At 40.4% G+C, this 13,141-nt stretch overlaps 1 protein-coding gene and 1 long non-coding RNA gene across 2 annotated transcripts in view; both read right to left on the bottom strand.

The window, feature by feature from the left end:
- LOC310876062 (type II inositol 3,4-bisphosphate 4-phosphatase-like) overlaps nucleotides 1-2,201 on the bottom strand; it is a gene marked incomplete at its 5' end in the record, with an annotated part of 28,502 nt that extends 26,301 nt beyond the window's left edge. Inside the window, 3 exons of the mRNA XM_083789509.1 lie at nucleotides 1,546-1,656; nucleotides 1,815-1,921; nucleotides 2,129-2,201. Of these exons, the coding sequence (XP_083645635.1) occupies nucleotides 1,546-1,656; nucleotides 1,815-1,921; nucleotides 2,129-2,201 (291 nt within the window). The remainder of the gene's footprint in view (nucleotides 1-1,545; nucleotides 1,657-1,814; nucleotides 1,922-2,128) is intronic.
- Nucleotides 2,202-2,594: 393 nt separating this feature from the next.
- Nucleotides 2,595-4,585, bottom strand: LOC310875725. The gene is made up of 4 exons (XR_014570674.1): nucleotides 4,455-4,585; nucleotides 3,971-4,029; nucleotides 3,021-3,102; nucleotides 2,595-2,721 (listed from the first exon to the last, which is right to left on the bottom strand). It is a non-coding gene; the product is annotated as an uncharacterized lncRNA (long non-coding RNA).
- Between the last annotated feature and the right edge of the window lie 8,556 nt (nucleotides 4,586-13,141).

Genomic DNA, 13,141 nt, shown 5'->3' with positions numbered 1-13,141 from the left:
GCAGATTGAACTGAATCGCATCAAAATCAGTCTGGCCCGAGAGACTGCTGTGTTGATCATGAAGCACACAAACATTTCAACTGAATTAAATTAAAGTACAGCCTGAGAGAGAGTGTGTGTGTGTGTGTGTGTGTGTGTGTGTGTGTGTGTGTGTGTGTGTGTGTCCGAGTGTGTCCGTCCCAGTGCGTGCGTACACAACCAGGTCATCATCATGTTGAAGAAAATCTCTAGAGCTACAGAATTAGAATCACTCTGTTGCTATGACGATAATCAGAAGCTCAGGGATTAACCACGCACGCACACACACACACACACACACACACACACACACACACACACACACACAGCTTTAGCATGTTTCCATAGCCTGTTTGTCTGTCGTTAAAACGATAGTTCATGTGTGACTGTGTGTATCGGTCTGTCTGTCTGAATCTATCTGTAGTACCCTACCTGTCCAGAGGGGGTGCTTTTTTCCTCATTTCTCCAAGGAAACAACCACTCAGGAATTAGCTCCATGACGTTTCTGGCCCTCTCCTCCGACTCCCCCCTTTCCTCATTAACATCTACCTCCCGCTTCATCGACTTCCTCTTCCCCTTCCCGTCTGTGTCACCATTATGATGAAATAGTGGTGGTGGTAATAGTACGCCTCAGACCAAACGATGGAGAAAAAAACACTGATCTACACCTATATGAACCTGTGACGTGACATTAAACCGATTCTGAGACGGTGGAAAAACCAATCAATTATACAGCAAAACACAGTCCTACTGTACTGTCTGTCCTATACGCCAGTCTATCTACACTACAGTATTACAACTACTCATAAAACACGAGAGAACCACTTTCAATCATCTGATGTTTGATGTTTAGTCCTGGATTCAGTAGACATCTCTCTCTCTCTCTCTCTCTGAGAAGAAGAAGAATCTTTTCAGAACAGAAAACAACACTTGAAAATCTCAAATTCTTTAAAGATAAAAACAAAAGTTCCGTCCACACGATCGTGTACAGTGTATCTGTCTTACAGTCTGTCTGGTTGCATGTCTCTCTCTCTCTCTGTTCAGTTCTCTCTCTCTCTCTCTCTCTCTCTCTCTCTGTGTTCAGTTCTCTCTCTCTCTCTCTCTCTCTCTCTCTCTCTCTCTGTTCAGTTCTCTCTCTCTCAAACGTCCCCCTCCGTGTCTCCTCCTACTCTTTTCCTGTCGGTAGGATTAAGTGATAGCCGGAAATGTGGAGATTAGTGGTCGGGGCAAAATGATTATATCAACATTATGCATTGTCCATCTGTGTGTGTGTGTGTGTGTGTGTGTGTGTGTGTGTGTGTGTGTGTGTGTGTGTGTGTGTGTGTGTGCGTGAGATACTGCCTCAGTTAGTCTATAAGCTGTAAAGTCTGTTAGAGATAAATTAATAAATCTCTCCCTTTCAATCTCTTCTTTTCCATTTCACTCTTTCCATTTGTCACTGTCCCACTCACCTACCCTGATCCTCACACGCATGCACGCACGCACACGCACACACACACACACACACACACACACCGCAGTACGTACGGTGCTGTGGTCCTTGATGCCGAACAGTGTGACTTTGATCCTGGTGTGCAGGAACAGAGGATAGCCAACAGGAAAACACACTCCTGTCAGAAACACTGCCTCCCCGCGGGCCTGGAGAACCAACACGCACGCACAATATATGTTAGACACAACACTAAGTTTTGCAACATATATATAGCACATATTGTGGGGTATAGAAGTCAAGGTGTGTGTGTGTGTGTGTGTGTGTGTGTGTGTGTGTGTGTGTGTGTGTGTGTGTGTGCACGTACCTCCACCGTCTCAGTGCAGCAGTGCTGTTTAAGTGAGTGTGTGTTTTCATCCACGACAGACACCTGAACCTGAACCCTGGCCGCCATGGTGACCAGGCCTCTGCACTCTGACAGAACCAGGAGAGAGAGAGACACAGACACAGACACAGACACAGACACAGACACAGACACAGACACAGACACAGACACAGACAGACATACGGAGAGCACATTTTAAATTCACACTTTAATGGTTTCCTTTTGAAAAATAAAATCACAAATCTCGTAAAGACCACAGCTACTAACTATATACTGTAAGCTTTTATCAGACTGACCCAGGGACAGGTCCAGTGGGGAAACTTTAGCAGCAGGATTGTCTCCACCTGGTGGCCATGCAGACAATGACATCATCAAACCATCAGCAACTGTCACCAGTGGTGGAAAAAGTACTCAGGTTATTTACTTAAAGGACAACTTCAGTTTTTTTTTTTTCAACCAATGTTCATGTTTTAGGTTGTTATTAGACAATGTATAAAAGGTGAGTGTTAATTTGCTGCTTTCTTTCGTTTTGGGGATTTTTAGCTATTTTTGCTTGGCGTAAACGGCCCTCATCACATTCTGTATCAATTTTTAAACATTAAATACTGTACATGCTTGTACAATATACCGTGCGCAGACTGCGCACGCACACACGCACACACTTTCTGACCTGCATCTGCCTTGTCTTCCATGCCGCCGGTGGTGTGCGTGTCGCGTGCGTGCCAGACAGTAGGGTGTGCGTGAGGGGGTGTGTGTATGAGCGTACGCAGGTGTGCGATGCGACGACTCAGGCTCTCCGTGTTAGCCGCGCCCAGGGCGACCATCCAGGACGCACACTCCTGGGGGGTGGACACGCCCACGTACAGAGAGGGATCTCCGTTCTCGAACCCTGCACTCATTCACACACACACACACACACACACACACACACACACACACACACACACAGACACACACAGACAGACACACAGACACACAATGCCGTCATTGCATTGAGGCTACATCTACAACAAGACCATGATTGGAGACGTTAACATACTAAGTAGTCCATCATGTCTGGATGGATGCTAACATTAGCATGCATGCTCACATTAGGAATGCGTGCGTAAATGCTCACATTAGGAATGCGTGCGTGCATGCTCACATTAGGAATGCGTGCGTGCGTGTGTGCGTGAGTGCGTGCCATACTGATCATCAGTTGTTTGTTGTTATGTGGGACTTCCAAAACGTCACATCTCTCCAAGACCAGAACTTGCACCGGATCAGTGCCCTGAGAGAGAGAGAGAGAGAGAGAGAGAGAATGATTTTTTTTTATATATATATATATATATATAATTATATATAATATATATATATTTAACCCATTCTGACCTGAGATCAGATTCTAAAAATGTCAGTTTGAAAATGACAGTTTTCTGAAAAAGCTGTGTTTCTATGTCAGTCGTTCTTCGATTTTTCAAAAATAGCAGACCTACAACAGTCGACGCCAGCGTCCTCACTTCCCACATTCACACACCAATGGTGGCGAGCTCACACCGACAAACTCATTGGAGGCAATGTATAGGGTTCAGTGTCTTGCCCAAGGACACTTCGACATATGGACAGGAGGAGCCGGGATTCGAACCGCCGACCCAGGGATCATTGGACGACCTGCTCTACCTCCTGAGCCACAGCCGCCTCATATATGGTCTGATCGGGTACGAACTGCGGAGTGATTTCTTTTTTTTGTGTGCTTTAATAGGTGTTCAATCGTGCTGGTTAAAGCATGGCTAGAGAGCCTATTTCAGATTGCTTGGTCGGAACTACCTGTTGTATAATGTCTTGTGCAATGTGCGACACTGCCAGTCAGGTCAGGTTTTACTGTCTTGTGCAGGTTAGGTTTCAGGCAGAGATCCAAATTGGAGTCACGCTGTTTCCCATGCGGACCCAGAGAAGCACATGATTTGATTTTCAAACATCATTCAATGCCATTATGGTCAAAACGATGTGGGGAAAACACTGCTAAACCATGCAAATGCATATCAATATGCATGGGAAAAGTGCTGCATTTCAAAAGAACATTTTTGCTTGAAGGGGGTATAACACTGGTATGTTCCCTATGTAGCTCTCCCCTCTCTCTCTCTCTCTCTCTCTCTCACCGGTTTCTTCATGATGAACAGCAAGTTCCCCCTCAGACGACAAAACCTCTCACGGAGACCTGACAGACAGACAGACAGACAGACAGACAGACAGACAGACAGACAGACAGACAGACAGACAGTGTTATGTATACATTGTTTGATATTTATTTTTGTTTAATATTTTGGTGTCAGCGTGTTGGCACAGGAAATATAATGTATGGTAAAGTGTGTCCGAATAATCCCGTGATGAGGGATGGGCTGCGAAAGGCAGCCATGCGGAAATAAAATCATTCATTCATTAATTCACCAAAGGAATACTTCAACCGGATTATCACACCACCCACCCTGACTGACTGACTGATACATGTATACATACACATACATACATACATACATACATACATTCATTCATTCATCACTATATCGATGACTGATCACTATAGCTATCAGAAAAGGAGGGGGAAAAAAGCAAAGAATAGAATATAGAATATAGATGTTGTACCAGTTTGGTTTGGTCCCACTCGGAGCGTTCCTTCTCTCTGGAAGTTTCCAGAATGTCCCTTAGACAGAAACACCAGCTGTCTGCAGTCTACCCTCATCTTCCTCATATTTTACCATCCTCCTCCTCCTCCTCCTCAGTACTGCAACAGGTGACCTTCATCACCATCTTCATCATCGTCACGGTCATCATCTATATTTCAGAAATAATTCAGGGCTGGACAATTAGTGGACAAGTAGGCACTATGAACCACTGCTCTAGCTGATATTTAATTATACTCAGCTTTGTTGTTTATTTTGTCTTTTGTTTGTATAAGCACAGGCAATATTGAACTATATCAGTGTTTATAATCATGCTAAATATTCTACAGTGAGTCAGTGACCTCTTGTTCCTTACCTCACTTAACTAGAAGGCTATCACTTAACGGTTAAGTGATAGGTTGAGGAAGTTGAGGTTGGTTAAGTCTTAACCAACCTCAACTGACACAAAGGGGTATAAATATATATATATATATATATATATATATATATATTGGCTACGTAACTGCCAGTAAGAGATTAAAAGGAATGTTTAATATCCACACTGACAAAATAATAATAATAAAATGAAAAATAATCTTTTCCATCTGTTCAGCACTGCAGTGCTCAGCTGATTTAACCTTGAAAGTTGATACAAACAATTTTAAACAAACATGTGATGTCCCTCCCTCTCCCAACACGTGTCGAGTGAAAAGCAGTCTTGGAACAGCACATAGTCTGTCTAACAATAGTTTATTCACTTGTTCTAGATTTCAGAGTACACTGAGGCAAAAATAAAGGACTATAATAACCTCAGTCTAATTAGATAACGTTTTGTATCAGCAAAAGGCAGTTGACATTAGTAGAACACCACTCAATGACGACAATAACAAACAGACGCTCATAGATAGCCTGCATATTAGAGAATACATGTCAATTTGGTCAGTTGATTCATATGTGTAATAATGTAATAATTCTTACCTGGGACAGATAATAAATGAAGTCATTCTACATGAATAACAACAACACAACGCTGTAACGGGGTCGGAAGTTGAAAGCGAGTCGAAAGCTACAGTCTCACGAGATTGCAACTCCTTCACAATTACCCGAATCGACCACCAGGTGTCGTTAGAACACCACTTTGACAGCTGTCAAACACAGCTGAACAGGAAAATAATAATGTGGTTTAGCCTCTGCCTCTGGTATGGCGACACATGCCTGTTCAGCAGACACTGGATGGCATACTTCACATGGCCAGCAAGGAAGAATTACATATGTGCTCCATGGGAGAGAAGGTGACAAGTTAAAGGGATATTTCACTTTCAAAAAACCTTTTGGTCATTTTATCGTCTACTCAGGCTTATGTGAACACCCCGGGCAGTTCTTAAGTTGCTTGATTCAGTAATTAGATATTCATTTTAACTGCCCCACCCCCTTCCTATACAAACCAATTAACTTAAAACTCCATTTTAACCATGATAGATTCATCAAAAACACCTAAACTATTTTCTGTTGACTGATAAAAAATATTGTTCTTCTAATACGTGAGGGGGCCGTTGGACATTTACTGTGTTCATTTAGTTTTAATAATTATTTTGGTAGAGAACCTCCTGCTGCCCTGCAGCTCCAGTTGCCCAGCTCCTCCTCACAAAATCAAAAATAATTACAAATAAATTAAAACAGTAAATGACAATCCAGTCAACCGGTCGGGAGGTCCTTGGGGTACGTCCAACTGGGATGAGGGTACATGGGGGCATACCAGAGACCAGATGGGGAGATTGTATCTCCATGCTGGCCTTGCAACGCCTCGGAAGTCGGGATAATTATCCCTGTATGACGTTGAACTGTTACCTAACTTACCACCATGGCCAGACTCCAGATAAGTGGATATGGATGGATGGATTGTTGTATACAAATATATTTTTTTGTTTCAAAATGTGAAGTCTCAGCATTAAAGCTGCTATAAGCAATAATATATATATTAAATTTTTTATTCACTTCTTTGCTTTATTTTTTTTCCATATTCAGACAGCCAGCAATGGGTAGAACGCTCCCCAAAAAATGTTAGTCTGTGACACATCTAGCGGCCGCAATCTGCATTAAAAGATTTTCCTAGAAGCTTTATCATTGGTCAATTTGCCTGTCTACTTCCTGATTAGTTAGTCATTTTGACCGTTTTTTGACCAACCAATGGCAAAGCTTCTAGGAACATCTTTGAATGCAGATTGTGGCCCCTAGATTTGTCACAGAGACAAAAAAAAGTGGGAGCATTTTACTCATTGGTGGCTGTCTGAATAACAAAGAATAAAAAAATAAAGTCATTAAGATTTTGACATATTGCTTATAGCAGCTTTAAAGCAAATAAGGCAAATGGTCAAACATCCTGTTATAGTATTAACTAGCATTATACAAAGTTATACAAATACAATTAAACAAATCTTTAATGTACCTTTTATACATTTTAAGATATTTTCGTTTTTGTATTACCACCCCAAGCCATGAGTCCAAAATGCATCAAGCATGGCAATAGTTCAGGCAGGCAGTGCAATCACGCTCACCTCTTCATTCTCATTCACTGGCAAGTTAATTCATTCACACCCAGTCAGCCGGTCTCTCCACGTTCAACCCGGTTCAACCTCACTCGGCTCCCTTCATTCCCATTCGCTAACAAGCTTTTTTGATTGATTGATTGAAATATTTATTAACAGTTTGTAGAATTTACAGTACATTTTAAGCACAAACTCAATACAAAGACTGTCAACTGTGAGTGGACGACCCAATTAAGCATTACACTTGTTTACAACAGGGTCCACATTGTTCAATTCATCAAAACATTTAAAGACATACAAACATTTAGAGACATACAAATAGACATTTCTATGTAGCTAAATTCATCATATGGGAAGCAAAAAAGGGAAAAGATACAATATACAGTGAGGGAAAATGGGGTGGGGGGGGTGGGGGGGATTCAGATTTTACAGAGGCCAGTTTCGAATTGCAGCCATCCGTAGGTGCCCTTTGAGAGCGGTTTTGAAGGAGTCAAGGGATTCACATGTCTTAATGACTGTTGGTAGGGCGTTCCACATTTTGGTGGCATAGGAGCGAAAAGAATTTAGTCCCTTGTTTGTGCCGAATCTGGGTTGTACATGGTTTGTTGCACTCCCTCTGGTGTTGTGGGTGTGGACTTCGTTTACATTAAGGAAGTATTTAGACAGGTACATGGGTATCTTGGTGGTGTATCGAATCTTGTGGACCAGACCCATTGCAAGATGCTGTACTCTGTCGACGACCCTAAGCCATCCCAGCCTGTCAAAGTGGGCAGGGGTGAGGTGGGTTCGGGGGGTGAGGCCAAGTAGGAGCCTGACCAGTTTGTTTTGGGAGGTCTGGAGCCTTGTTTTAAGGGCCTTTGAGGTGCTGTGGTACCAAGAGGTGGATGCATAGTCAAAGAAACCTTGTACGAGGGCTCCTGTTAAGGTCTTCAAGGTGTTTTTGCTGACCAGTGAGGAGATCCTGTAAAGGAATCTTGTTCTTTGATTGACTTTTTTGATTACGTTGGTGGCCATCTTATCACCGGAAAGATTGGCCTCCAGGATGGAACCTAGGTAGGTAATTTGATCTTTTCGTGTGATAATATTGTCACCCACTCTAACCAAGAAGCCATCTGCCTTGCTGAGATTACTATTTGATCCGAAGAGGATGGATTCAGTTTTTCCCAGGTGTAAGGATAGTTTGTTATCAGCGAGCCAGGTGCAGATTCTACCGAGTTCAGAGCTGAGGGTCTTTTCAACCTGCAGTTTGTTCCTGTCCGAGACCAGCAGTGCTGAGTCATCTGCGAACAGGAACAAGTTGCAGTCACAAGCTGAAGTCATGTCATTAACATATATTAGGAACAGTAAAGGCCCTAGTATGCTTCCTTGTGGGACGCCACAGCTCACTGGGAGGGGAGGGGACAGTGTTCCGTTCACCTCCACCATCTGTTCTCTCCCCTCCAGGTAGGATTGCATCCAGCTCACTGATGTGCTATCAAGCTAGCTAGCTAAACACATACACCCTCAAATTGCCTCAATCTATGAACACTGTTCACTCTTCATGCTCAGCATCAGCCACAGCACACACAGTAAATCCTTAGACTCTGTTAGTGTTTACCATTTATCAGTCATAGATTCATCACAGTGATCGTTATTATTCAGTTCAGTTCAGTTTTATTGGGACATACAGTTCATACATAGCACAAATAGTTTCCATCTTTTTTTTATACCATATGGTGCTCACCATTGTATTTTATATAACATGGTTGGACGGTCCTTTGTCCTATAGCTCATTCATTGCAGGAATGGGCCTCTGGACCATAGATATTATAAAAATTAGATGCCTCACTGGCCGTTGCAGTTCATTGGAGCGACGTGTATCCCAATGAAGGCGGAAGTGCAGTGCTGAAGGCTTCTTTTTTTTTAAACAAATCTTTACAGTCATGACAATACATTACAATACAAAACAAGACAAACAAACACAAACAACAAAGTTATTGATACAACAATAGAACATCAGAGCCAGGGGGGGGATTAGATTACTAACAGAAAACATTAAAGAGTGAACACAAGGCAACAGTTCTCGCAGCTTTCTTATTTAGAAGTGCTGAAGGCATTTGCTGAAGGCACGCTGCGTCGCTACCTTAGAGGTCACTACCTTAGAGCTCTGGACCCTACCGCCACACCCGATCAAGTCATTTCCTCACATTCAAGGTGACCTTGGTATATCTGCTTTTAGCTTCTGTGAAGGTATGGAAGGGGCTTAAGACTACATTGAGGCCTGTTCAGGTCATGAACAGGCTCCCCCATCAGACACATATTTTACTGTGTACTAGTTAGGATTATACTTAGTCATATTGCCGTGGCTGTTGGGCAAAGTTTTTTGATCTGGGTTAACAACATGACCCTTGGTGTGACTATTTTGGTCGTGTCATTATAGGTGCCAAAATGCCCTCACATACAGTTCCTCACATACAGTACAAGCCATAAGTTCTTAAGACTTTAATAGTCTACCTAGTACAAGTTCTACTGGAAAAATGGCCGCATGAGAACTGAAAAGGCCCTCTGGTCAACCTGGAGTAAAATGGTACATTTATACTGTATAGCGCTTATAACTTTAAGTTAGGGGTTCAGCATCTTGCTCAAGGACACTTCGACACTAACTCTGGGGGACCAATACCTGGGCGTAACCCTCCACACCTGCCTTCCTCCATTTATTTTAGTTGGAGTGCCAGGCCCAGCTGGAGGCTCCACACCATGGCATGGAGGATTAAAGTGGTTTAAAGAACATGCATGGGTGGCTAATATCAAGTATCAACATCACTGTTGATCTGTGAACGTGGAAGACCACAGACTTTAGAACACATCATGAATGCCCAATATTCAAATATATATATATATATATATATGGAGTCCGTGGCCTAATTGAACTGAACTTCAAACCTTTTTCTCCTTGATTGGCATTGGCATTCTAGTCCTTTGTCTCTTTTTGACGCCTTAAGGTCGATTAATACTCCTACGTGGGTACCGTCCTAAAGTCGGCTCTTCGGTGCTACTGAAAATTTCTGACGAGCCAAAATCATTTCAGCACTACAGCGCCGAAACAGCGGTAAAATAGGAGTATGAATCGGCCCTTAGAGACAGGGAGGAGATACAAGAAAACACGTAGTAGGAAAAGTAGTAGGAACAACAACAATAATTAATGTAATAGTGTAAGATATGATATAACAGTGTTGTATGAATCGGCCCTTAGTCTAATAGGCAAGCTGTGACGACAACCTTGGACTGCATCAGCTGTGTGAGGTGGTGTGTGCACTGTGCAATGACATGTTAGATGAAATGTAACGTAATGTGTTGAGTACAAGGAATGGGCCTGTAAAGGATTAAGTGACAGTGTCGCGAAGCCAGTGCCAGACTATGTGTTGGAGCCGTTAACAGCTCATAAACATCTGAACTATACTATAGTTCACAGCTCATAAACATCTGAACTATATACTAGTTCACAGCTCATAAACATCTGAACTATACTCGTTCACAGCTCATAAACATCTGAAATATGACCATGACTACACAAACAAAAAACACAAGTCAAAACCCACAAACAGTATCTAAAGTTGTCAAATTAAAATTGAGAGCCAGCAGCCAGCAGCCAGGGATCTTCAATACATTTTAGTGAAGATTCCTCCTGAAATTCCAATGGAGAAGAAGTATAATAGCATACACTGGAAATACTCAAGTAAAATTACTATTTATTTACCTTCCTTACTGAATATTAACATGTTCCAACTAATAATTATAATTATAATTATAATAATAGCTCAGATTTATATAGCGCTTTTCTAAGTATAAGGAAGGAACCAACTTTATTAAAAAACAAACAAACAAAGTGCTAGAATAATGATATGCACGGGTTGGGGAGACATCTTAACTAGACCCATCAGTAAATAACGTATCTGACAAGACATGCAGAAAATATAATGACTTTACCAAATGAAGAAACCCAGCACCGTGCCAATTAGACTATATTTACACCATATAGCCACTGGCGTGGAAGTAAACCACTTAGCTATAAGAAGCACTACCACATAAGTATCATGTGAGTGTGAAGTATAATTTTACAAGTTCATTAATATATCCCAATGTCAACAGGAAAGAAAGGACCTTGAAAAGCAACTACTACTTTTACTTTCCGCATACTCTGCAATTAACACCTAATATATAAGTATGCTGGGATGGTTGACATAGAACCCTTTGCGGTGGAGTTCAGAGTTCCATTTGCTGGTGAGTGAGACTTTCATCCGTCCATAGTCAAATTAATGTTTTACTAGACATGTTACACTAAACTATTCATTTTGTATCATTACTCTGTGCATATAGTGCCACATACAGTAGCTATACAGACATGACCCGACATTACACACGCAGAAGGATTTATGTTCTATTGTACAGATTTAAATGATTGATTGTGTATTATTATATTCATATAGTGATATGGTTTTAGGCCAGATTGGAATTTGCTTTTGTTCATTCATTTCTATTTAGACATTTCAATTATGTTATGATTATCATTGGATAGTTATTGGAAAGAGTTATAATTATTATTTTAAAGTAACACTATATTTGTACAGTTTGTGCACAGTAACTTAGTCTATACCGACCTCTGAATGTAACCTTAATTCATACAATGAATCAAAAAAATCTAGCATTGCTTCAGTACAAAAAAGAAAAAAGAAACTTGGTGAAATTAAGACTAAAAACAGAATGGGAAAGTATAATTTCATTGATTTCCTTGCTAAGGTTATAATAGTTCTGGATTATTCATTATAGTTTAATTTGAGTTAGTTTTGACATTTGACATTAGAGCGTTGTGTTAGTTTTTATTTTTGTGAAAACGCTTAGTATTATAGTTTAATTTCTTATTAGTTTTAGTGTTTTTTTCATACTTTTGGAGATTTGTCAGGTGCAGAATTCAAAAAGAGGCTATGGTGTAATAAAAACTCAACAAAATAGATCATTTAAAATATATATTCAGTTACTGTTGCTAATGAGAAAAACTAAGCGCATTTTGTCTATAATTTCAGTTAATTTTACTTTGTTTTGTAAACACACAATACAGTTTCAGTTAGTTTATTTTTTTATTGTATTATTTTTTAGTTCAGTTCATTTAAAAAAAAAAAAATTCAGTCTTTGTTATTTATTTTGTTTTTGTTTAACTATACTAACCTTAATCCTTGCATGTAAGTAATAATATTGGAAATTATTCTCTTTTCAGATGTGGAACTAATGAGACATTTAAAAACGTCTCTCTTAAGTGGTGTGTGGAAAGACTGAACATTAGAAAATTAGGATATATATAATTCAATTGAAAGTAGAGTGGTCAATAATAATACCCTAACATAAATACTAACATACTAGTCTAGTGGACAGACTGGAGGACACGATGGAGAACACAGGCTATGTTTTTAAAGAGGGAGAGTGGTTAGATCTCATCCCGTTGTACTTTATTTTATTTCATTAAGTGGAAAGCTTAGAGAGGTCGGCGTGAATTATTATTTCCATGGCCATCTCTGTATACTTTTGTCTACTTTCTACTTCACTTTCTGAACTTTCTATAGTGATTCACTGATTGCTTTTCAAAGCATTAAAGACACAACAGTGAAAAGAATTGTCATAATATGACAATTCTTTGATGATGTCAATATTATTGACATCATCCACCTGTCGTACTAAGAAAGTCTAAGCTTTGGGAAATAGACAGGTCTCAGACAGATTTCCATGGACAAGTCTTACCATGGACGCTTGTCCGTGTATGGACACATTGATGACAGCTTAATTGAATTCATGATTATATAAATTGTATTAAATTATTCATGTTATCATATATCATCATTTATTGGGAGAAACCAAGCGAGTATACAATCAGACATTATACACCCGCAGCCCAAATGGAATGATCCTCTATTATTACATAACTTTTCTTTTTTTGCATGATTTGACTGAGAGATTGGCAGTCAGATCAGACTAATTGGACTGCCACAATCTCTCACTTAAACTTTAATTGTATTTTTACTACCAGTCGACTATAGCCAACATTTGGCCAATATACGATTAGACTATTCTTATTCTAAATTCTTAGACCTAAACC

This window comes from Protomyctophum parallelum, assembly GCF_964188405.1.
Source record: "Protomyctophum parallelum genome assembly, chromosome: 18".
NCBI classification, from domain to species: Eukaryota; Metazoa; Chordata; class Actinopteri; order Myctophiformes; family Myctophidae; genus Protomyctophum; species Protomyctophum parallelum.
This window is presented reverse-complemented; position numbering and strand designations above follow the sequence as displayed.